Source organism: Sphaeramia orbicularis, chromosome 17 (assembly GCF_902148855.1).
Source record: "Sphaeramia orbicularis chromosome 17, fSphaOr1.1, whole genome shotgun sequence".
In the NCBI taxonomy this organism is placed as follows: Eukaryota; Metazoa; Chordata; class Actinopteri; order Kurtiformes; family Apogonidae; genus Sphaeramia; species Sphaeramia orbicularis.
Window position 1 is genome coordinate 13,731,955 of NC_043973.1, and position 26,937 is coordinate 13,758,891.

The window sequence follows — 26,937 nt, forward strand, 5'->3', positions numbered from 1 at the left end:
ATTTCATTTTTTTTTTTTTACACCAAAACAGAGGAAAAATTTGGAATTGTCATTATTTGTAGGTTTTTATGGTAGTATTTTACTGATCTGACCCACTTGAGACTAAGGGCTTTTTATGGCCCCTAAAGTAAAACGACTGACTGTTAATATGTTGAGTGTAACTTTTGCATTTCACAAATTAATCCCACGGGCTGGATTAGACCCTTTGGCGGGCCAGATTTGGCCCCCCGGGCCACATGTTTGACACCTGTGCATGAGAGTATTTAGAGTGAAGAGCTCTCAAATTATACTAAAGATACTAATGTTCTGGACTGTAGAGATATGAACTGAAAATACACTACTGTGCAAAAGTTAAGGCAGCCTTTAGATTTGTTGTTTTTGCAGCGTTGGAAAGGAACATGCATATTTATTTCTCAGTTTCTTTTCTTCAGATTCAACAAGAACATACAGGAAATATGTGCACAGCCTTAAAAGACACACAACTAAATGGGTTCTAAAAGTTCAAGTCAAATACTAAAGTACAATAAATACTTTAGTGTAGTAGGTACAGCAGTAAAACCAAAAGAAACAGCTTCTATAAACAAATGTGATTGTATTTAGTGCGACCTTCCTTTTGCACTTACCATGCCTTTAATCCTTTTATTCAGATAATATGACATTTTTGGCATTCATGTTCAGATTTTTTATGCCAGGTTTCATTCAACACATTGTCAGATGTTTCGAACAGTTATGGGGTCAGGGCTCACACCAAATACTGACTTTAACCTTTAGAACCCATTTAATTGCATTTTCTTTGTGTCTTTCAAGGCTGTGCACGTATTTCTTGTATTTTCTTGCTGTATCTGAAGAAAAGACACTGTGAAATAAATATGCATGTTTATTTCAATGCTGCAAAAATAACAAAACTAAAGGCCACCTAAAACTTTTGCAGTGTAGTGCAGTGGTTCCCAACCTTTTTTGGCTCGTGACCCCATTTTAACACCACAAATTTCTGGTGACCCCAAACATTCAAAACACAGACCTTTTTTTTTTTTTTTTTTTTGCTAAAATTAATTTATTTTTGATCATGTAATAGTTTGTTATACTATGTTGCAAATAAACGTTCATTTTAGATGACATTTAGTCGACATAATGTATATTGTTATGGACGGAGGCAGAAAAGCCAGGTGTAGATTACTGCACAAAGAGAGAATTTTATTTTTCTTGGTCAGGATATGTACAATCAGTCCAGCTTGTATGTACAAGGCTGACAATTAATACTGAAAAAAAAAAAACCAAAAAAACTTTAACACTCATAATTAAGTGAATGTGGACCAATGTGAGTGGGGGGTGGGGGGTACTACTTTTTTCCTTTTTTTTTTCAGCTTTTTACCTCCACCAGAGGGTATTGTGATCGTTGTGCTTTATGTGTTTGCATGTGTGTATGCGTGTTTGTTTGTTTGCGTGTTTGTTTGTTAGCAAGATAACTCAAAAACTTAAGGATAGATTTTCATGAAATTTTCAGGAAATGTTGATACTGGCACAAGGAAGAAATGATTAAATTTTGGTGGGGATCGGGGGGGGGGGATCTGTCTTGGTGGAGGTCTGTGCTTTTCTTGTTTGTTTGTTAGTTGTTGTTGTTTTTTTTGTTTGTTTTTTTTTTAAACTGGAAATTTTGACATGTTTACCTCCGCCAAGGAGGTTATGTTTTTGCCAGGGTTTGTTTGTTTGTTTGTCTGTCCATTAGTGTGCAACATAACTCAAAAAGTTATGGACAGATTTGGATGAAATTTTCAGGGTTTGTTGGAAATGGGATAAGGAAGAAATGATTAAATTTTGGTAGTGATCGGGGGTGGGGGGGCCCACGGGGGGGGCGCAGACCAGAAAATTTCATCAAAATCTGTCCATAACTTTTTGAGTTATGTTGCACACTAACGGACAGACAAACAAACAAACAGACAAACAAACAAACAAACAAACAAACAAACCCTGGCAAAAACATAACCTCCTTGGCGTGGGGGGGCCCACGGGGGGGGGCCACTGATCAGCCTTGGCGGAGGTCTGCGCTCTCCGAGTGCTTCTAGTTATACCTGTGCTGAGAGGATTTGTGTGATGAGAGGATTTGTATACTGAAAATGTGTCCTAATAAAACGATTATTAAAAAAACTCAAACTATGAATTATGAAAGAGCTGCAGCATCTTAAACGGCCACAATGAACATTTGAAAGATAAACAGTACCACAGTGCTTCAGTTTCAGCTTCAGAGTTTGTCATGTCTTTTATTTATGTATTGTGATTGTCTCTCTCAACTCACCATATATTTTTTATTAGTAAGTTCTTAGTTTTTTTTTTTTTTTTTTTTTTTAATCAATTACTAGAAATTTCAGGTGACCCCATTTGAATTCCAGGCCACCCCATATGGGGTCCTGACCCCAAGGTAGAAAATCCCCGGAGTCACATGAGTCACATTGTTGGTCTTCCATGGTGAGGAAAACCAGACCCATTTGGCCTTTGACCAAAGCATCAGAAAAGCTGTGTTTCCTCTGACTGGTAGGGTTCAGGTCTGTATCTCACTATTTTGGGTGTTTCCGTCATAGTAGGGCCAATACAACCAGTACCTTACCATTTCTAGGTACCCTAAAGTGATCGAATGGGATGAAAACCACCAAGAAAAAACTTTTAGAGTCAAAGAAGGTGCTTCTATCTTTTATGACTTTCTCAGTATAAGACACAGCTCTAAACTAATAGAATGGAGTCTGATTCTGAAATTGCAGCATTTCTACACGGGTGAGTTTGATTATGAGGCTTATGAAGGTATGAAGTTATTATGAAATATCAGTTTGCGATTTGTCGATCCACTTTCTTTTTTAAAAAACCCTCTTGGATTGGCTGGACATTATCACAAAGCTGAAAATGGAAGAAAAAAAACTGAAGTTCATTCTCAGAGACTGATGCCATAACTCACAGGTGTCAAACATGTGGCCCAGGGGCCAAATCCGGCTCTCCAAAGGGTCCAGTCCGGCCCTTGGGATGAATTGTGAAATGCAAAAATTGCACTAAGATATTAACAATCCTTTTAGTTCAGGTTCCACATTTAGACTAATTCAATCTCAAGTGGGCAGGACTAGTAAAATACTATCATAATAAGATATAAATAATGACAACTCCAAATTTTTCTCTTTGTAAATGTAAATATTTTGTACGTATTATGTATTTACACAAAAACAAAGTATAATTTCACAAAAAATGCGAATAACCTGAACAACTATTAACAACCTGAAATGTCTTAAGAGAAGTAAGTGCAATTTTAACAATATTCTGTTTTGTGTATTTGTAGATCTACTATGATCTGTAAGTTCTAATGAACATGTGTAAATGATAAACTGAGGCAGAATATTGTTAAAATTTTTTATTATTTTTTCAGTTTGTTCATGTTATTCACATCTTTTGAAGGATAGTTTGTAGATTTCATAATGTAAGTTTACTTTTTTCGCTCTAAAACATACAGAAAAGTTTGGAGTTGACATTATTTATATATTATTATGTTATTATTTTACTGGTTCGGCCCACTTCAGATCAAATTTAGCTGAATGTGGCCCCTGAACTAAAATGAGTTTGACACCCCTGCCATAACTCATTAATGTTTGCTGTGAAAAATGACAGAACGAAAGAAGGATCAGCTGAGTAGGAAAGGTGAGTTGAAATCTGATAGCTGGCAAGATGCCCTCCAGGGCTTTATAAGAGTACCTCACCCGCCTGCACAGGTTCATAGACACAAAGGGAGAGTCCATGTAATACATCTGGAGATTTGACGGTATGTAACCTAGAATTTGTCTCTTGAAGGAACAGTAGATCTTTTCCTTTTCCTTTGTTCTGGTGATTTGACGTTTATCTGTTATCTGTTTATATTGCTTTGTTGAATCATCATTTAGATCACATGTTTATATAGCTGTGATAGTGACAGTTTCAGCAAATTATCTGAAATATTGTAAAAACAGAGCTGCAGGGACAAACTGACTAAAACTAAAAGCAATATTGAAGAACAAGAACAAGAAAAAGAAGATGAAGAACAAGAATAGAAAAGAAAAAAGAGAAATGCATAGATTTGTATTATTTTATTAAGCTAGTACCTGAAATTTCTATAACAGCCAAGTGCTACAAAATGAACAAGATTAAAGATATAGATATGTAAAAGATACACAAAGAGAGGCAATGTGAAATGTTTGTCCAAGGTTCAAAGTTCCAGGTGTGAACAGGGAAGGTGTGGGAGGAGCAGGAGGTGCAATCATCAGTGAAAAGGCTGATGCAGGTAAACACAAATGTCTTTGCATCTGTTTGGTTTTTCAGAGCTACAACTGCAGTGCAACAGCTGAGTTCAACATGAGGTTCAACACGTTGTTCTTCCTGCTGGTCCTGGCTTACATGTGCCTCACAACAGCACAAGGTAGGTGACTTTAAAAGAAGAGCAAACAGCACCTTAAGAGACTGAAAAAAAAGAAAAAGTCAGGGTCACTGAGTGTGTTTTATTGCTGCGTAGGAGGACGTTGCCTCACTTTTACTGTGCCACTTGCTTTTTGATTGATTAACTCCAATGGACTTTGTCTGTGTTGAAATAACATCATATTTCTGTATAATTTTAGTGCTTTTACTCATATAATGCCTAACACTGGTTGTACTAAATAATGTTTCTGATCGCTTCAGTTTCCTACGACGACTGCTGCCTCAAATATGTGAAAAAAATGAGTCACGCCACCCAGAGACACGCAGTGAAGTACAGATGGCAGGTGCCAGACGGAGGCTGCAACATCCCGGCTGTAATGTAAGAGCAGACACTGTTAATAAATGCATTTAGAAAAGTCAATTCATGAGAAATAAGAGTCTTATCAGTGAAATATTTAAGATTAGCAATTTAACATTTGTGTTGAAAGCATGAATCAGGTTTGTTTTAATGTACATTTTGTATTCACATTTATATTTATGCATTTGGCAGACGCTTTTTTTTCCAAAGCGACTTACAGGGGAAAACCAATCAAATCAATCAATCAATCAAATTTTATTTATATAGCACCAGATCATAACAAAATTTATCTCCTGACACTTTATATATAGAGTTGGTCAAAACCAGACTCTGTATTTATGTCAGTCTTATCACATCTGACACCTTAACTTGTACATGCTTCTCATTTCTCTGTTTTTTCCTGCTGAAATAAAATAATAACATTTTTCCTGGTGGAATAAAGCATGTGTTTGACTCCTTTGTCCTCCAGCTTCACCATGAGGAGGGGCAGAGTGTTCTGCACCGACCCCAGAGAGAAGTGGGTCAATGATCTGATGAGAAAGATTGATGCAAAGACCAAAAGCTCAAAGAAGGTAATTATTACTAAACATACATTTACCTGAACTTCTGAATTTAAAAGTGTAATATCTAAACAAATTGTCTGTTTGTCGTCTTCACAGCCCCATGGCCGACGGCCGTACAGAGCGTAAGGGCAGATGCGGCCCCTCCCTGTTATCTCCCCACCCTCTGCCAAGTCTTATCAGTGAACGAGAAACATTTATACTGTTCCTTACAGAAAGTTATAAAAGAGCCTGCCTTTACTGGAGTTACTTTTGCTTTCACTCTTCAAATACGATTAAGATTAGAAGCTTGTGCAAACGTGAACTCAACACAACACACATAAGCTTTCTGTCGCTGGGCTGCTTCATTACGTATCTGAGACCGTTTTCTTGTCTTTCGTTATTTTTATAATATTCAATAAGCTGCTTAATTATTTTATAAATGTTGTCAGAGTGTGAATGATAAACTAATATTCCTTATGTGTTTGTGTGTTAAATTTTCTAAACTGTTGAATAGTTGTCTTTTCATATATTTTGTGTACAGGTTTTATAATGCTATATCTTTGTTTCAACATAAGCCATATTGCAATAAACTTAAACATCTATCTCTAAAAGGTGCTTAAAGTTTTGTGTTAATAGTTTTATTTTTTATTTTGACCTACTGATCTTTTTTTTTTTATTTAAAAAGTTGCAAAAAGACTATTTATTGCAACATTTCTTTAATGTTAATTTACCGTAAAAATACAAGAAGCAAAAACTTAAATGGAGCTAAAACAGAATAATAGAATAATATTCTTCATCATTTAAATAATAAAGGTTGCTCAAAACATTGCAAAATTACAAAAAAATAAAAAATAAAAAAACAATCAAACACGTATTTTCAGCTTTTTAAATTCATAGGGTTATAACCATCACACTAATACACATATAATACTAGTTTATACATGTTGATAAATTCATAGTAAATTCAAACACATATTTACAGCTGTTATGATAAGGATTTGAATAGTCTTTTTTTTCTGATTTTTTTTAACCAAGGACTCACTGTGGTATTGGAACAAGAGCCTGCAAAGTCTTACACAGAAGAATCATGTTTGGACACAATTCATTTTCTGTGAAGGGAATTAAATACTAAAACCGCCTGAAACCGCTTCACACGATACGAGAATGAACCACAAATCCAACCTTCAAAACTCAACTCAAACAGTGGCTTAAAGCAAAGTAGTCTGGTGATAGTTTTTTTTCCATTTTTTATTTTTTTTTATTTGAACCTTTTCACATAGACATTATAGTACTAAAAATACATATGTTACAGTTGACATTAGTATTGTAACAGTTAATTAAAAAAATAATGTTTTGCAGAGTTAAAAATATTTACAATAATTACACCCAGTTCAACATCTTCAGCCTGCAAATCTGTCAGGTATGGTTTCTTTTTTAGATAAATTAAAATACACCAAGTTTAAAATAAATAAATAAATAAACTCTTGGAAGGAAAAGTACAATTAAAACACTCAGTTTCAGTTACACAGCGGTTGCATCTAAAGATCAAAACCTATAACACAGCAGCTTATGATCTTTTTATTCTTATTTTTTTTTAATATATACTTTATTTTTGTTTGTTTTATCAACAGACAATACAACACACAAACTAGGGGTCACTGGTTGAACACAAAATATTTAAATGACACAGTAGTAATTATGCTTTGTTTTGTTTATAGTCCAGCTATTTTCTCCAGTGCTTTATAAAGATATGTTCCTTGAGTCGTAGGTAATAAGTCCATCTTTCCATCCAGTAGATTTCCTCTATTATAGCCACTGACCCTCACAGGGTGCATCAGTTTTGAGACACTTTTCTGTAATGGACTTTTTGGAAGCAATTATAAGAATTTTAAAGAGGTATTTGTCTTCTTTCTTTAAAACATCTCCAGGTAGCAGTCCCAATAATAAAAAAAACAAAAACAAAAACAACAACCTGGGGTCCTTAAGAATTGTAAGTCATAATGCCCTCGATCATTTCAAAAAGTCTTTCCCAAAAACACTTCAATTTTGTATATGTCCAGAAAATATGAGAGTGATGAGCACCTTACGATCATTTTTAACTGTTAATGTTTATTGTGTTGTACTGTCATTGTGTTGTTCTTTTCTTGTTCTGTTTGTATACATTAATTGTGATGTTTTTTTGTTGCCTGCCAAGTTAGTATTTTAGCTATAATCTGACATATTTACATCTGATGTTATAAATATGACGTTTATTAAAGTGTAATGTCCCTACCAAATAAACTAATAAATAAAAATAACATGAACTAGAAGCACTCGGAGAGGCAGGTCAGTGCCTCAGATTTGGATGAAAATTTCAGGAAATGTTGATACTGGCACAAGGAACAAATGTTTAAATTTAGGTGGTGATCGGGGGTGGTGGGGGGCCACGGGGGCCCACTGATCGGCCTTGGTGGAGGTCTGCGCTGTCTTTTCTAGAAAAGCACTCGGAGAGCACAGACCTCCGACAAGGCAGATCAGTACCACCCCCCTGTTCCAAACAGACAGACAAACAGACAAACCAACGCCGGCAAAACATAACCTCCTTGGCAGAGGTAATAATTGGTGCCAAGCACAATAAACCTCGCCCCTCACACGTATTGTTACCTCCGCCAAGGAGATTATGTTTTTGCTGGCACTGGTTTGTCTGTTTGTCTGTCTGTCCGTGTGCAAGATAACTCAAAAAGTTATGAACAGATTTGGATGAAAATTTCAGGAAATGTTGACACTGGCACAAGGAACAAATGATTACATTTTGGTGGTGATCGGGGGGTGGGCGACTGATCTTCCTTGGCGGAGGTCTGTGCTCTCCGAGTGCTTTTCTAGTTATTTGTTTTTTTACATCGGAGCCTCAAGATGGGCGACACGCATGAGCCAAGCAGAGTGCCCGTCAAACTTTCCAAAATTTTAAAAGATTTTATGCAAGAAAGACAATTAAAAACCTTGGTCACTCTATGATGACTACACCAACTAAGTGGATGTTATTTGGAGTTTTAATTTTGTACTTACTAGCACTACAGACGTGTCATCTTACCTTCAACTAGAACAGCCAGAGTAAATTCCTCCCAGTTGCCAGAAGCCAACTCCTGCTATTTAGCGAACTCCTGGATAATGGCCACACCAGAGTCACCTCCAAAAGTGAGGAAAGACAAACATCTCCATCCAACCGAGGCCTCGCTCAAATAGCAGTAATCCTACTCCTCGCCGGTGATGTGGAATTAAATCCCGGACCACAACCAATTCACTCGCCCCTGAATCCAGAACTTTCAAACTCAACACTAGTGCAAGCTAAAGGGGCTAGCAGGCTACAGCAGCTAGCCAGTCAACTCTTCCCCCCACTTCAACTAGAGCTGGGGCTAACTACCAACCCAGCTAGCGGGAGGCTCATTGCTATCTATCAAACAGAACAAAATGTGTATTTATAAATGGTGTTAAATCTACTTACCGCAGCAACAATGTTGGGGTCCCACAGGGCTCAATCTTAGGACCACTACTGTTCTCATTGTATATTAATGACCTCCCTAAAGTTTGCCCTGATTTTAATGTTCAGATGTACGTGGATGACGCAGTTATTTTTATACATGGTAAGGATAGCACATCAATAGCACCCAAGCTCTCAAATGCATTGACCAAGTTACAACAATAGTTAAATAACACATGTCTCATGCTCAATACAAAGAAAACCATTTGTATGATGTTCTCTAGGCGACCAACCAAGGAGAAAGGATCCTATGTATTTCTCGACGAACTCAGTGAAGAACTGGAGCTGGTACATTTTCAGTACCTTGGAGTTGTATTGGACTCCAGTTTGTCTTTTAAAAAACACATTAAAAAGATATCCAACACTATCAAGCTCAGTTCACAGAACTTCAAACAAATCAGGCCCTTCATTTCAAGTGAGGCCACCAAATCATACCTTCACTGAATGATTCTATCACACATAGACTACTGCACTACTGCTTGGTTGTTTGCAGGTTCTTCAGTACTAAAACCCCTTGAACACCTCTGCAAAAAAAGCTATCAAGGTGTCTGGTAGAAAACCCCAGTCGTATCACCACTGTGTAATTTTAGAGAAATATAATTTCCTCACCTTTGAGAACTTTAGATTATTCAAAAGCTTATGTCTTATTTATAAAACACTACATGGATTAGCCCCACCTCCTCTAGGAGATTTTATCAGGCAGAAAAACAACCAGCTCAGCACTAGATCAACCACTAGGAGGGGACTGCGAAGTACAAGAAAAAAAAAAACATCCTTTGCACATAATGCTTTATCAAATAAAGGTTGTACCAGCTGGAACACCATCCCAGTGGATATCAGGGAGAGCGCCACGTATTCTGCTTCCAAAAGCCAGATTAAAGTATGACTAAGAAACAACCAAACATGTGAACACTAGCACTTTAAAGGGACGGCTGAATGTTTATTTTAATGTTTGACACGTAGGCATAAATGTCATTTTGTACTGTAATGTAATGTATTGTACTGTATTGTCCTTTAAGTGGTAATGTTTATTTTAGTCCTTGGCACGCACTATGTTGTAGTGAACTGTACTATTTCATAATGCATAGCACAGTCTTGCTCTGTACTGCACTTATTACATTGTATTGCTTTGTATTGCACAGATCTCTGTTATTTATTAAGTGGGGACTGCAGATGAAAATTAGCACTGACGCTAACTCCAGCATATTTACATGTTTATACTGAAATGGAATGAATAAATATGTTCATTAATGTGCACTGTCCCACCTAAATAAAGATACACACATACATAGCTTATTGTTATCGTATTTTGGCATTGATCCAGCTGATGTCATCATGTCTATGCATGTGCTGATGTCAGCATATCAATTGCCTCTCTCTCTCTCTCTCTCTATATATATATATATATATATATATATATGTGCCAAGTTTGAAGTAAATTGAAACAAAATTGATGTTTTTGAAATTTAGCCCATTATAAGTAAATGGGAGAAAAAAAAAGATTTAAAAAATTCATTAAAAATTTGAACTGTGACCTAGTTTTCCCAAAATGTAATCAGATCTATTCTGGGTCACTTGCAATCTATAAACCCAATTTGATATGAATTCAACCAAAGGTTTTGCTATTACAGACATTTGAAATTTCATCCATTGTAAGTAAATGGGGAAAAAAAGATTTTAAAAATTCATAAAAATTTTTTACTTTCACCAACTTTTCCCAAAATGTAATGACATCTATTCTGGGTCACTGGCAATCGATAAACTCAATTTGGTATGAATTCAACAAATAGAAAGTGTCATCAGTCATCTGGAAACTGTTACTCTAAAAGCTAAAAATCAGGTTAGAAATCTAGGGGTAATAATGGACTCAGACCTAAACTTTAACAGCCACATTAAATCAATTACATCATCAGCCTTTTACCATCTCAAAAACATTGCCAGAATCAAGAGTTTACTGTCTAAAGCAGACTTAGAGAGACTTATCCACACATTTATCTCTAGCAGGTTAGACTACTGTAACAGCCTTCTCACTGGACTCTCTAAATGAGCTGTCAGACAGCTGCAGTACATCCAGAACGCTGCTGCTCGAGTCCTGACTAGAACCAGAAAGTACGACCATATTAGTCCTGTGCTCAGATCTGTGCACTGGCTTCCTGTGGCTCAGAGAATAGACTTTAAAACAGCTCTGCTCATTTATAAGTCTGTCCATGGTCTAGCACCAAAGTACATCTGTGACATGTTGGTCCCATATGAACCATCTCGTACCCTGAGAGCCTCAGGGACTGGTCTTCTGCTGGTGCCCACAGTCAGGACTAAACACGGTGAAGCTGCGTTTCAGTTCTATGCAGCTGAACTCTGGAACAGTCTTCCTGAGGACGTGACACAGGCCTCTACTGTGACAGTGTTTAAGTCCAGGCTGAAAACAGCTCTGTTCGACTGTGCATAGAACAACTGAAAGAGTTCTATCTGCACTCTTCTCTTTTACTTTGTTTTAATTGATTATTATTTGTGTTTTGTTGATTATATTTTAATTGTAATTGTGTGTTTTTAACATGTCTCTTTTCCATTTTTGTAAAGCACTGTGAATTGCCCTGTGTATGAATTGTGCTATACAAATAAATCTGCCTTGCCTTGTCTTGCCTAGTTTTGCTACTACAGACATTTGAAAGTTTGTCCATTATAAGTAAATGGGGAAAAAAAAGAGTTTAAAATTCATAAAAATATAAACTGACAATCTCTAAACCCAATTTTGTATAAACTGAAGCAATAGTTTTGCTGCTAGAGTTACCAGTCAAACAAACAAACAGACAGACAAACCAAACCAAGAACAATACCCCTTGTTTCCCCTTCGGGGGGCGGGTTAATAAATCAAAAAAATGAAAAGAAGCTTCCTATTAAGCATAGTTCAGAAATGTGTAAGAAATGTTAAATCCCCAGGAAATGCACTGTTGCTGAATTCCATAGAACACCAACACAGGTCTGAACATTTCCTTATCTTCTCTCCTAGGCTGATGTTATCGTTATATACCAATACAGTATAAATACTACTGAGACTCTCACCTTATAAAACCTTTTTGAATGAACTCTGTAACATGTTTATTACAGTTCATTGCTGCTAAGACACCAAACATGTTGTTGAAATCATTCTGGATATACAGACTGCAATAAAAGTTTTAGTGTTTAAGTGGAGTTTCACATGAACATTTTTACTTTAACTTCCTTTATTTCAACACAAATGTCTGTTCTTTCTTACATTTTCAAAACAGGCTTATAACTTAGTTTTAATACATTTGAGGGGTTTTTATTTGACTTCACTGTACGTTCCAGACATTCCAAACAACAAGATCAACTTCAAGATAAATGGATGGGAGACAGAGAAAATATGATCCCTCTATAAAAAAAAAAAAAAAAAAAAAAAAAAAAAAATGAAACAAGCTATAAATCATGTAAAATCACATAAGAGAAAAAATAAGATGAAAGCAATGTCAATTATGTAACAGGAAATGTCACAAGGTATAAGACAAATCATATTTATTGCTAATTTTGTTCATTAGTTTGAAGGAAGAATAATTCATCTGCTTCTTTGAGATAACATCAAAATATAGCATGAAAACAGCAGAACGTTAAGAGTTTTATTTACAGAGCCACAACATGCAAAAATGTTCAGTTGAATAGTTGTTTTTAATCCAAATGGATGCAATCTGAGTTTTCATTCAACAAAACAAAAATTATATAAAAGATGTAAGAAGATGAAGAAGACAAAAAGGAGACTCATACTGTTTTCAGCACTGTTACTGACTCTGAAAAGTTAATGCATTATGTTTAGCATGTTATTTATTTTTAGTTGATTTGATGTTATAATTGTTAAAATGATTATAATTCAACATCATATCTCCCCTCCTCCCTCACTCACCCACCCTCACCCACACAGGACTGCTCCAATGTGCAATATAACTGTGTAATATTCACTGCTGAAAAGAGTTTTTTATTAGAGAACTACAGTTTTTTTTATACCTCACACATAGTTTTTATATTCATATTTATTCTATCCTGTATATGTAAAGCCTGTTTTATTTATTGCAGCTGACCCTTGAGTCAACTGTATCTGTAGATTATGTCTATGTCTATGTCTGTCTAAATCAGGGGTCTCAAATTCATTTTCTTTCAGGGGCCACATTCAGCCCAATTTGATCTCAAGTGGGCCGGACCAGTCAAATAATTGTATAATAACCTATAAATACTGACAACTCCAAATTTTTGTCTTTGTTTTAGTGCAAAAAAAACCCCATTAAATTATGAAAATACTTCCTTTTATAAACTATCCAAACGTAAAAGGTGTGAATAACCTGAAAAAACTGAAATTTCTTAAGAAAAATAAGTGCAATTTTAACAATATTATGCCTCAACTTATCATTTCTACATGTACATTATGGATCGGATCTACAAAGACACTGTTGTTCGTCCATCAGTCTCGATAACGACCTTGACTTCAGTTTTTGTGGCTCCCGGAGTGGCTCATCAGCCCTATTTTTGCCCTGATGTATCTGCCACAAAGACACTAAACAATGAGGAACAGGCAGAAAATTGTTAAAAATTTTTGCATAATTTTCTTTAGACATTTCAGGTTGTTCATATTCGTTCAGATTATTCACATTTTATTGTTACAGGATAGTTTGCAAATGTAAATATTTTCATTAGTTAATTTTATTTTTTACACTAAAATAAAGACAAAAATTTGAAGTTGTCATTATTTACAGACATAGTGTAATATTTGTTTTCACATCAAACCGAGAAGAAAATATGGAGTCACTCTTTTTTGAAGTTTTTTTTTTTTTTTTTGTTGAACTTTTTATTTATTCCACCAATATGAAACGCATGGAGATGTACAAAAATCACACCAGCCTCAGTCTACAAATCACTCGATCCATGTCACATTACTTTCACTCATAACTACTAATACCACACCTTTTACATATAGGTCAAAAACATGTCAAGGTCATACAGGGTGGGGAAGCAAAATTTACAGTAAACATTTAGTTGTTTTTTCTCAGCAGGCACTACGTCAATTATTTTGAAACCAAACATATATTGATGTCATAATCATACCTAACACTATTATCCATACCTTTTCAGAAACTTTTGCCCATATGAGTAATCAGGAAAGCAAACGTCAAAGAGTGTGTGATTTGCTGAATGCACTCGTCACACCAAAGTAGATTTCAAAAATAGTTGGAGTGTCCATAAAGACTGTTTATAATGTAAAGAAGAGAATGACTATGAGCAAAACTATTACGAGAAAGTCTGGAAGATACTATTAAAGAAGAATGGGAGAAGTTGTCACCCGAATATTTGAGGAACACTTGTGCAAGTTTCAGGAAGTGTGTGAAGGCAGTTATTGAGAAAGAAGGAGGACACATAGAATAAAAACATTTTCTATTATGTCAATTTTCTTGTGGCAAATAAATTCTCATGACTTTCAATAAACTAATTGGTCATACACTGTCTTTCAATCCCTGCCTCAAAATATTGTAAATTTTGCTTCCTCACCCTGTATATATTTTACACAGATACCAACAACATTCTTGAAATCTGACTTCTAATATTCCACCAACACAAATAAGTGTATTTGCAAAACCAAAACAGGTGCTACTGAGGAAAAGAAATAGAATAAAATAACTGAGTTACCAAAAAAAAAAAAAAAAAAAAAAAAGCAATATTAAAAAAAAAAAAGAGGTATTTAGAGCTCTTGTATCGCTTGAATTCTTGGTTTCCATCCTCTCTCAAATTTTTCTAGTTTCAGTTGTAACCTTGCAGTAGTTTTCTCCATAATAACAACCTTTTTTACTTTGTCTATCCATTGCGTTATGTTGGGTGGGGTGGGGTGGTTTCAGCCACTTAATTGTAATCATTTTCTTTGCTATTACAAGTAAGACTTTCAATAAAAAGCTACAATCTCTGTCTATCAGATCTTCAGGTAATATTCCAAGTATATACAGGGTTAAATCAAGATGTTTTGAAGGTTTTTATGCTGTTATTATTTGACTGTAGATCATATTGGTCTGTATGTGGAACCTGATCTAAAATGAATTCCACAGCCTTGATTGTGGAATTTTTGCACTTCGTAAATTCATCCCACAGGCCATATTGCACAGGTGTCAAACATGCGGCCCGGGGGCCAAAACCGGCCCTCCAAAGGTTCCAATCCGGCCCGCAGGATGAATTTGCAAAGTGCAGAAGATATTAAGAGTCAAAGGCGTCGAATTTGAAAATAACAGCATAATAACCTAGAAATATTGACTCCAAATTTTCTTTTTGGTTTAATGTGAAAAAATAACTACATCATGCCTATAAATAATGGCAACACCATTTTTTTCTCTTTGATTTACTGCAAGAAACATTAAACTCTGATATCCTTTAATAATAAAACATCAATAACCTGAACAAATATGAAAAACTTGAAATGTCTAAAGAGAAGTATGTGTAATTTTAACAATATTTATACCTGTTTTGTATCTTGGTAGATCTGATCTGCAATGCCCATGTATAAATCATAAGTTGAGGCATAATATTGATCAATTTTTTCTTGTTATTATTTCTTATTATTTTTCTTCAGAAATGTCTGTTTTTTCAGGTGATTCACATCTTTTTTGTTTGGATAGTTTGTAAAATGTTAATGTTTTCATCATTTAATGTTTTGTTTTTTGTATTTTTTTTACATACAAAAAATTTGGAGTTGTCATTATTTATAGGCTATTATGCTATTATTTGACTCGTCCGGCCCATTGGAGGTCAAATTGGGCTGAATGTGGCCCCTGAAAGAAAATGAGTTTGACACCCTTGCCGTATTGGAACCTTTGGTGGGCCGGATTTGGCCCCCGGGCCGCATGTTTGAGACCCCTGGTCTAAATGCTCAACAGTCTTCTTTTTATGTTAATATGACACAAGGTTCCGTTTCCTGCTGTTTTATCCACATCTCTATTTCTGCAACATGAAATACTGTGTGAACTTTACGAGGAATCTCTGCTTTTCTGAATTTCAGAATTTTCACATCCTGTTGCTCTGTGATGCTCATTCTCTCTCTCTCTCTCTTTTTTTTTTTTTTACGTTGATCAGGGCAAAATGGATGAATTATTGTTGTCTTTCTTTCCCATAACATTTGAACTTTATTGTGACTCTTGCTTGCAATTTGTTTTTTAGTAAATTAAGACCAATAAATACGACAAGTTTATTCACATAAGCCATAAAAAGTCTTTGAGAGGATTTTAGAATGTAATGAACTGATTTATTATCAGCAATATTGTCTCTGACACTGTGCTGGATGCTCATTGATCTATGTACATTACTTACTCATCTTCATGGACTGTCTCTATTCATAAAAACTGCCGGGACATGCAGCTGATAACATCTCACTATGAGTAATGCTGCATGTTTGACTGCCCTGTCTGCTGAGATGGATGACTTCCATACAACTGAGACTTGCCGAGGCTTCGTGTTGCAAACTGCAAACTGTGGAGAGTCGGAAACCTCTGCTTCAATGGCAAAATCAGCCCCATTTGATTTGGTTCATTGCTAAGAAAAGGTAGGAGCATGTCCTCAAAGCCTAGAAATGTGACAAAGAGGTGAGAATAATATAATTAAAAGTAAAAGTAGGGCAATCCACATAAAAAACAGAGAATCCTTAATGCACGCAGTTTTTATCTTTGAATTGGCTGCCAACATACTGTAACCTAAAGGCACTGGCAACTGATAACCTGACATACACATAATAATAATTAGGATGGAAAAAATGCCGTAAACCCAATTGATGGACACTTAAAATTGCTAATGACTAATAAAGGTTCAACTCCTCAGAGGTCAGACATTTGGGTGGCAGCTAGGGGAGGAATCTGGCACTGAGATTTCTCCTCTGTGTGTTTATATGACAACAATGCTGACAAATGCACCGTGCGCTGCTTGCTTTTGCATGCTGGGACAGAGGAAAAAGGATAGTTGGCACTGAGAGCAGAAATTTTAGACATCTTTTATCACAGAGGAAAAAAAACATGAAAGGAAAGTATGAGACGGGAAAACAATCTGTGGAAAATCACTTAAACTGAAACTAATGCTGATTGATTACAGCACGGACAGGTCGTTTAAATATCCAAAAAAGATGAGGTTCTGAAATTTTGCATAAGCTTAGAAATATCGAAATAGAAACATTAAAATCCCGGAGACCAGACCTGTTACATTAAGCTGTTTCTTTTCTGCCATGATGCTAAGTTTTGTGCAAACAGAAGCACAAATGTAATGACAAATGAACAAATATTTTTTTAAAAATACAATAAAAACTCTGTGATTTGTTAACTTACTTGAACTACTATTTTAACTGACAAGAGATAGATAGATAGATAGATAGATAGATAGATAGATAGATAGATAGATAGATAGATAGATAGATAGATAGATAGATAGATAGATAGATAGATAGATAGATAGATAGATAGATAGATAGATAGATAGATAGATAGATAGATAGATAGATAGATAGATAGATAGATAGATAGATAGATTATAATGAGAAAATATCTTGTTTTTCACTTACATGTATCAGCTTAATTGTATGTGAATACATTTTGAACTGGATATTTGCACTAAAAAAATAAACTGCTGTCTGTATTCTTGTCAGTTAAAAACAATTCCAACTCATTGACCTTCTTAAAATTTTATTTTAGAACATGTCCCATCATCTCTTCAAATAGAATTTGTATAAATCATAGTTTCTACTCCATGTAATTTATGGCTTCTTAACAGTATGAATAAGTAGAAGAAATTTAAAAAGAGACAGACAGATGACGCAGTCATAAACCATCACGCTGCAAAAAGTTACTTGAAAATGATATGTTTATTGCCACAGAATATTTCATTTTTTAAAAACTGTCAGAACAGCTACAGTGAGTCCTTTCACCACCTGCAGTGAACTACTTTCATTCAGTAATAAATCACTGTTTGCTGTTCTACGAGAAATTACACAGATACAGATGAAGTTAAGGGATCCTCAGGAGCACATTCACTTTTTTGTTAATATGTAATATATACTGCACAATACAGTGTCTGCACAAAAACAATCTATATGTATTTTCTTTACAGTTACAGTGTAATATGATCACTAAAACTATTGGGTATTGATTGATCATTTAAATATTACAGTTTAAATTAGGATATAAAAGTGTTGATTTCTTACTCACACTACTCTGCTGATAAGCATTTATGGACATGTATCACTAAGGGTTAATTAAAAATATTTATTATTTGAAAATAAAAATAAAAATACAGAACACTGTCACTGAAATGTTGCACCTTCAACAAAGAACTATAGAAGTATAACATGAAAGGTTGCTTAACAATCAGAACTTCTATTATTATATTATATTATATTATATTATATTATATTATATTATATTATATTGAAATATATATATATATATAATGTTTTGTTGTATCATGTCTTAATTACATTTTTAAAAAATTAGTGACATAAAAATGTTATAGTTTGACAATATCTTGTTATAACAGTAATATCTTATTTTAATATAAAAATAGATAACTATAACAATAAACTTTTCAAGTTTTTTTTATGGTAATGGCAACAATATACATCCATGAACTGCAACTGAACTGGTTAATTGATTAATAGGTTAGCTGGTTAATATAAATTGCCTGTGGGTGTGAATGTGAGAGTAATTTGTCGTTTGTCTGTATATGTCAGCTCAGTGGTCAACTGGCGACACGTCCTGGGTGAACCCCGTCTTTGCCAGTTGATAGCCAGGACTCCCGTGACCCTCTCACAGACTAAGCAGTTAAGAAAACGAATGAATGAATGAATATATGAATGAATGAATGAATGAATGAATGAATGAATGCAACTGCAGCTCACTTGATGTCATAAAACAACATTAAACTATTCAGTCCAAATCAGGGTTAAATGTGAACCAGTCTCCATTAACCTGAGGACCTGATGAATGTATAGTCAGTCTACATGACGATACAGACCATGGAGTGGCGTTTGTTCAGTACGCTGTCTGAGCCTGCCCTCCATCTCAGTCTGTCCTGGGACTCTTGGGTGTATGTCTGGCTGTAGCCCACAGCCTCCACAGAACACCTCTTTTGAATGCGATGCAGAAGGATTCTATACACCCCAGTGACGGGACTTCTCAGGTCTAGGCTGTTGTTGAGAAGGTGGGCGTCGGTGATGCCCAGATCCTCCAGTGCTCTCTTAACACTCAGTTCATCTGAGCTGAGGATGTAGGTGGGCTCGGCCAGGCAGGAGGGTGTAGGATTATAACGTGGGTAGGCCTGCGGGTATTCAATACCTGCCATCCAGTCACTGTCCATAATCTGAGCTAGATCGAGGCGATCTATTGGTACTAGTCTCAGGAGGGCCTTAATGATCTGCTGGCATGGTGCAGGTACATAGGGGGGGATGGTATAGGAGCCCTGCAGGATACAGTTCTTGAGCTTGGCTGTGGAGGGGGCTTTGAACGGCATGGTCGCAGTTACCATGAAGTAAAGCAGAACCCCCAGGGCCCAGATATCTGCATACTGACCTATGTAACCTTTCTCTTTGAAGAGCTCAGGGGCAGCGTATGGTGGAGATCCACAGAAAGTGTGAAGGACGTCAGTGGGACTGCAGATGGTGCTGAAACCAAAGTCACCTACTTTGATGCAGTAGGTGCTGGTGTAGAAGACATTTTCTGCTTTCAGGTCCCTATGGACAATATTGTTGTCATGCTAAGAAAAGAGAAAAGACATCAACATTTGACACTGTTGTACTTAGAGCTGCTTTATGCAGATGGAAATACATGTGCAGATGTCCTGGAACACTGTTTGAACCTTCTGACATCCACTCAAATATCTACTCTCTTCATGGACTCCTCAGCCTAAGTGTAGTGTAAGGACAGGTTTAGCAGCAGATGTGTGAAGCTAAAGTGCATTTGAAAGTGAACATCGTCTAGTTTCAGTTTGACATGCTACCAGAATAAAATGCTGACATTCTATATTATGCAAATCATAGATAAGTATAATGGCAACAGTTTTAACCCTTTCAGCAACAGTGGTCACGACAGTGGACAGCTATTCTCCAGCTGTTCTCTTGTATATTCATGGGTTTTGTTGTTTTACTTCCATATCACCCAACACAGTAGACACTTATACACCATCCCATAATATACACTGCAATTCATACCATTACTGTAACTTTGCTGTTCTTGATAAACCTGATCTGCAGTATCATGATTGAGAGTAAATCAATTGCTAGTTTTTATTAGATTGCAATTAACAGTTTTCTTAAACAAAAAGGTGTTTTTTTTGCATATTATTTCCACCAAGTGAGTAATAACTAGTATTAGAGTATGTTAAAATGTGACAAAACATCAGATTAGCTGTATTAAAAACTATATCATATCACTTTCTGATATTGCGTTTTAAATATTAGTTTCTTTGCTTCAAAAATTAAATGCAAGTTACCTAGCCGAGTGGACATTTTTTTAACTCCATAAAAAAAAAAAAGTTCATTGAAAAAAAAATTCAATCATGTTGTTTTTTCATGCCTAAAGAGGAATAAAAACACTCGGGAAAAAAAATCTCGACTATGGTTCTCATAATTCATGCATGAAAGGGTTGATTAAAAAAATATGTTTTATGCCAACATTCCTCATTACATGTTTCCATTTAATATTGTTTCTGTCAATGACAGACTATGGTTAAAGAATATCATTTAGAAATGTTTATGGTCAGGTTCAGGCACTGATAGCTGTTGGTTAAAACTAGAACAGATACTAGGCTGTGGTTCTATACAGATAATGTCCACGAAGATGGGATTATGAAAAATGGCTGGTACAATTGACATCAGTTGACTCTATTCTATTTTTAACAGTTGCTGGTATTATACACACACACACACACACACACACACACACACACACGGTAATTCTCTACTATATCCTTATAGATATTACAGATCACAGTCAGCAGGATCTGGAGTGAATTCTACCATTGAAGTATGAATCAGTAGCAGTTACCTGTTCAATACTGCCCCCTGTGGGAATTCAGCACAGTGGAAGTATACGGTGTTATGGACCTTAGGTCATATGACCTGAGGGGGTGAGGATCTGCTATTGACAAATGGTGCCATTTGTCTTGTTTATGTTCACACAACACAGATTTACATGATTCATGTGAATGTTATGAGTTCTGTAAATTTCTTTACATAACTTCCACACTGACCCTTTAACCAGATCACAGTGTTTTCTTAACCCTGACCCCATGCATGTTTGTGATGAACATGAAGACTTATGTGACTGAGGATACAAACTCCTGTCCCATAAATCCCACATATCGTACCTTTAAATTGTCAAGTCAAACATGAAGCTGGATCTTAAAGTGGATGCATAACCTGCACTACTAAATCACCTTTCCTTTGAGAAACCTTTCTATTACACAATATTCAACTGGCTCTGTTCACCTGTTGTCTTACCATATGTTTGACAGCAGAGAGGACCTGAGAAAACACCAGCTTGCTCTCTAAGTCTGAGAGGCGCCCCCTGGTGCTGATACGGGAGAAGAGCTCCCCCCCGCTGGCGTACTCCATCACCAGATGTAGGCGTTTGAAAGTCTCCACCACCTCATAGAGGCGCACGATGTTAGGGTGGGACAGCTTCTCCATGCAAGAGATTTCCGAGTCAAAAAGCAGATGTGAACGCTTTTCCAGACGCACCTTATCCAGGATTTTGACAGCCACTCTCTCTATGAGTCACAGAGGGATAGAGAAAAGGCAGTGAGGCAGCACAGATAAAACCCATGACCCTTTACCTTTGAATCTGTCCCCTTTTTAATCTGTCAGTTCTCTGAATGTCCCTGCTTTGAAATATTCATCTACATGTGCAAGCTTTGCCTATGATTATGTGACAAACTGCACACTCTGTGGAAACGGAAGGCAATGAGTAGGGATTAGAAGGTGGCCAGTTGATTAGCTTAGCTACTGTCTTCTGACCTGTCGGATGACCCAGACTGGATTTACATTCCAAAATGAATCTGGATGTACAGTACATTCTGAAGCACACAAACTTTAACAGAGACAGAACTTTTAACATCAACTCAATGACAAGAATCACAATATTTATGAGACACTCCTCATGTTTCTACAATCTAGACAGAAAGAATTTTTATAATCTTAAAAAAGATAAGAAAGAAAATATGCATTTGAATAAAATTCTGTACCAACTAATTAGATATTCACTGAAGATTTTTTTTTTTTTTTTTTTTTATGTTTTTGCCAATCCTGTATTAGAATGTGTCACTATCCACACTCAGCATATTATTTTTTCTCACCACATCCAATTTATATGATTATATGTTATATGATTAACAGGAAAATACTTAACATAAGAGGCTAACATAACTGATAACTTATCATTTTTACATGCAAGTTAATATAACCAACTTTTTCTGGCAGTAACTGTTGGAAAAAGCTTAAAGATTAAATATTAGTCAAATCTTCTCTGCCAGTGTTTTACTATTATAGTTTTATATTATCATGTTTTTGGATTCATATATTCATGTGCATTAACTAATATGTACTACTTCATATACTGTTGACTAGTTTAATCTACAGCAATGCAACATATTCTGAAGGATCATCATCTGTCTTTAGTGTCATTGTCTTGTGAGAACCACAAATCTCTACAAAGTCTTTTTTTTTTTTTTTTACAATTTTAAAATCAACCAATGATGGAAACTCTTCACAAAGTTAAAACATGTGGAGATTCGTGGTTTTCAATGAACCAAAAGGGATGGAATTGTATCTAAAAGGGACTAAAACTATTAGATAAATGAAGTAAAAAGTGCAATATTTTCTTTCTTTTATTTTATTTCCATTGTTCTTTCCATTGACTGTTGAGAAAATTGATATATTAGAGATGTAGAGATAAGCCTACAGTATGAAAATATGAACAAATGTACAATGTGTGTCTGAATATTTGTATGTGTCTAAGATGGAAATGGAAATGGAAAATTACAAAAAGCAATAAATAGATAATTATTTTTAAAACAGTGCAATATTTGTCTCTGAGATGTATGTGGCACAGAAGTATTAAGATTCATAAAATGTAAATATTCAAGTATATATACTTAAGTACAGTACTTACCTTCCACCACTGCAAACTATACTTATGTTAACACCTTTAAACACTATTAACAGACAATCTAAGACTATAATGAAATGTTTACAGATCATTTAGCTGAACAAAGCAGATAATAACTGAGGCTTTGAAAGGGGTCTGCTCTTACTTACTGTTGCTAAAATGAAAATTGGGAGCTAATAAGGTAAAACATGGTGGATCTCACCTTTGGTCACGTCATGTATTCCCAATCTAACCTGGGAGAAGTTTCCAGAGCCGATCTCCCCTCTGAGCTCGTACAGTCCCACCCGTCGTCCAAATGTCAGGTCATCCATCACCCTCTCTGAATGGGTCAGATTGTAGATGGCCTTCCCGAACACTGTGCACTGGAACGCCTCCTGCTTCTCCGGGATATTCTCCTTCAGCTGGTTCTCCTTCATTTCTGTGTTCTCTTGGACCTTTGAGGGAGTCAGGGTTATGATCTCCTTCTGCTGTGAAGTGGTCCTCAGATGAGCCCCTTACATGGACAGGAGGAAGAAGTCCATGAGAGGAGTCAGAGTTATACTTAGGATACATCAGGAAGTGTGGAACTACTATTTACTACATCACGGACAAATATAGGCTGGGTACAGTTTCTATCAAGGTTATTATCGTTAACGAAAACTAACGAAATGACGAAAACTAGAATTGAAAAAACCTTTTTGTTAACTGAAATAAATAAAAACTATAATTAAAAGAAAAAAAAACACGATAACTAACTGAAACTGTATTGTGTGTTTACAAAATGAACTAAAACGTATAAAAATTATGGATAAAATTCCCTTTGTTTTCGTCTTTGTCAATGTCGGATTGATATAAAATCGATTTATTTCCCTCAAGCAATTTTAGCTGCTGGCATCATATGATATTTAACAGTCCGTCACTTTTCATCACTTGTGGTTTAGAGTTGTCTTCTGGTCCCCACTCTACCTGGAAACATGGAGACTGAAGTTGGGAGAAAGCAGCAGAGTCCTGTCTGGGATTTATTTGAATTCAATGGCGAAGAAGATAAAAGATATAAAAAAAACTTAGAACTAAACTAAAACTAAGCATTTAGAAAATAACAAAAACTAATAAAAACTAGCAAACCTGCTCCAAAAACTAATTAAAACTAACTGAATTAGAGAAAAAAAAAAATTAAAACTAAATAAAACTAAACTATAATGAAAAATCCAAAACTATTATAACCTTGGTTTCTATACTCACATGTTTTCCCTTTTATGTTCCTCTTAGTCTTTTCTGTGTTGATGACATTGTTCCTGTTTTTCAGATACATGACTCCTATCCTTATGAGTTCCTGAAACTTCAGTAAAGGATGGTGATAAAGAAGCAAGGCAGCTAAATTCTGCAAACCTAAATGATAAAGATGAGCTGAAAAAATGCAAAATACACGATGTGGTATCAAAAATATTAGCATGCATCAGGATATCCAGGTTGATGATGTTGCTCAAAAACCCGACTCTAGGTCCAGATGTTATTCTCCTGCTGAGCTTTTCCACCTGCTCTGTGCTCCACCTGTGCTGCAGTATTGTCTTCTGCTGTATAATCCAGAGCTGCTGCATGATGTCCTGTAATCCCACAGCCCTGGACTCCTCCCACGCAGACAGACAATAGACAGGCTTTACAGTGGCTCTGTTAACCCCTAGACATGAAGTACAACCTGATGCAGGTGATGGGATTACAGTGTACTACCACATACACGTGGTTTGACTGATTAATGTCAGAGGACGAGTAGTTTAGACAAACTGCAGCTGTGACAGAAGGAAGGAAAAAAAAAACTTTCTCTAGATGTTTTTTTTTTTACAAAGGCGGTGGTTCCCAACCTTTTTTGCCTCGTGACCCCATTTTAACATCACACATTTCTGGCAACCCCAGACATGCAAAACTGAGACTTTTTTTTTTTTTTTTTTGCTAAAATACATTTTTTTTGATCATGTAATAGTTTGCTATACCATGTTTCAAATAAATGTTAATTTTAGATGACATTTAGTCTACAGGGTGGGGAAGCAAAATTTACAATATTTTGAGGCAGGGATTGAAAGACAGTGTATGACCAATTAGTTTATTGAAAGTCATGAGAATTTATTTGCCACAAGAAAATTGACATAATAGAAAATGTTTTTATTCTATGTGTCCTCCTTCTTTCTCAATAACTGCCTTCACACACTTCCTGAAACTTGCGCAAGTGTTCCTCAAATATTCGAGTGACAACTTCTCCCATTCTTCTTTCATAGTATCTTCCAGACTTTCTCATAATAGTTTTGCTCATAGTCATTCTCTTCTTTCCATTATAAACAGTCTTTATGGACACTCCAGCTATTTTTGAAATCTCCTTTGGTGTGACGAGTGCATTCAGCAAATCACACACTCTTTGACGTTTGCTTTCCTGATTACTCATATGGGCAAAAGTTTCTGAAAAGGTATGGATAATAGTGTTAGGTATGATTATGACATCGATATATGTTTGGTTTCAAAACAACTGACGTAGTGCCTGCTGAGGAAAAACAACTAAATGTTCATTGTAAATTTTGCTTCCCCACTCCGTATATAATGTATATTATTATGGACGGAGGCAGAAAAGTCAGGTGTAGATTACTGCACAAAGTGAGAATTTTATTTTCCTTGGTCAGGATATGTACAGTCAGTCCAGCTTGGATTTACAAGGCTGACAATTAATACTGAACAAACAAGAAGTCAAACTATGAATTATGAAAGAGCTGCAGCATCTGAAACTGACCACAATGAACATTTGACAGATAAACAGTACCACAGTGCTTCAGTTTCAGACTCACAGTTTGTCATGGCTTTTATGTATTGGGATTGTCTCTGTCAACTCACCATATATTTTTTATTAGTAACTTTTTATTTTCATTTTTTATCAATTACTAGAAATTTCAGGTGACCCCGTTTGAATTCCAGGTGACCCCACATGGGGTCCCGACCCCAAGGTTGAAAAACCTTGTACTAAGGGTTAGACGTTATGGCATATCGTTAGCCTCATAGCATAACTGCCAAAGTCATATTTTTGACCAAATAGTGATATCTGCATAAAATGAAGTAGCCGTGTTTGGGCACTATAGTAACACAGATGTAAATATTTGGCCAAAAATATGACTTAGACACTGCACTGCACAACACACTGGAAAAAATCTAAATCTTACCAAGTGTATTTTTCCCATTTCTTGTCAAAATATCTCATCACACTTAAATAAGATTTTTCAGTGAGATATAAAAACTTTTTTTTTTTTTTTAAACAATAATTTTCACTAGTTCCATTGGCAGATTATTTTTTTCTTGAACTAAGCAAAAAAAATCTGCCAATGGAACAAGTGAAAATGATCTTGGTAAGATTTCTTGAAATAAGATTTTCAAGATCTATTGTCTAAAAATAAGTTCTTATATCTCACTGAAAAGTTACTCTTTAGGTGATTATGTCTTATTTTAAGTGTGATGAGATATTTCGACTAGAAACGACAAAAATACTCTTGGTAGGATTTAGATTTTTGCAGTGCATATTCTTTTGTTCTGGTGCTAAATATGAAAATTGGTATTGAAAGATGTAGGATGTTTACACACATGGACATATGGAAGTTGTAGTCAACATGTTAAAAAGCCAGTAAGCTAAGAATTCACTTTTCATATATTGTTTCATCAGCTCATATTCTATGAAAATTGCAACACAGTTTGTTTGTTTGTTTATTTCGAACATTGCATTAAAATCAAACAACAAAAGGATTATATAAAATAAAGTCAAACATTCGAAAAGGTGCAGGATGAAGTTTAATTTATAATCTCCCGCCCCCTCACCCCACCCTACCTTAAATTCCTATGTCAGATTCTCTAAGTTACTCAGAAATCCTCACATATCGGGCTAAATTCTGACTATGCACAAAACACAAAATTACTGTA

At 35.5% G+C, this 26,937-nt stretch overlaps 2 protein-coding genes across 2 annotated transcripts; one reads left to right on the forward strand and one right to left on the reverse strand.

The window, feature by feature from the left end:
- Positions 1–3,671: 3,671 nt before the first annotated feature.
- Positions 3,672–5,930, forward strand: ccl25a (chemokine (C-C motif) ligand 25a). Its single transcript, XM_030159482.1, has 5 exons — positions 3,672–3,793; positions 4,327–4,423; positions 4,681–4,798; positions 5,247–5,349; positions 5,437–5,930. Exons 2-5 carry the CDS (start codon positions 4,360–4,362, stop codon positions 5,464–5,466), a joined length of 315 nt encoding a protein of 104 aa, XP_030015342.1. The 5' UTR covers positions 3,672–3,793; positions 4,327–4,359; the 3' UTR covers positions 5,467–5,930.
- Positions 5,931–18,452: 12,522 nt separating this feature from the next.
- LOC115436580 (serine/threonine-protein kinase NIM1-like) lies at positions 18,453–24,615 on the reverse strand. The gene is made up of 5 exons (XM_030159466.1): positions 24,235–24,615; positions 23,216–23,506; positions 21,348–21,616; positions 18,828–19,603; positions 18,453–18,514 (listed from the first exon to the last, which is right to left on the reverse strand). Exons 1-4 carry the CDS (start codon positions 24,443–24,445, stop codon positions 18,848–18,850), a joined length of 1,527 nt encoding a protein of 508 aa, XP_030015326.1. The 5' UTR covers positions 24,446–24,615; the 3' UTR covers positions 18,453–18,514; positions 18,828–18,847.
- Positions 24,616–26,937: the final 2,322 nt, after the last annotated feature.

Excerpts from the sequence above, each read along its gene's own strand:
- ccl25a (XM_030159482.1), top strand. The coding sequence starts at position 4,360 with ATGAGGTTCAACACGTTGTTCTTCCTGCTGGTCCTGGCTTACATGTGC. Across the intron at positions 4,424-4,680 it reads GTGCCTCACAACAGCACAAG|TTTCCTACGACGACTGCTGC; the intron begins GTAGGTGACTTT and ends TGATCGCTTCAG. Across the intron at positions 4,799-5,246 it reads TGCAACATCCCGGCTGTAAT|CTTCACCATGAGGAGGGGCA; the intron begins GTAAGAGCAGAC and ends TTTGTCCTCCAG.
- LOC115436580 (XM_030159466.1), bottom strand. The coding sequence starts at position 24,445 with ATGCTAATATTTTTGATACCACATCGTGTATTTTGCATTTTTTCAGCT. Across the intron at positions 21,617-23,215 it reads AATACATGACGTGACCAAAG|AGAGAGTGGCTGTCAAAATC; the intron begins GTGAGATCCACC and ends TGTGACTCATAG. Across the intron at positions 19,604-21,347 it reads TCTCTGCTGTCAAACATATG|CATGACAACAATATTGTCCA; the intron begins GTAAGACAACAG and ends CTCTTTTCTTAG.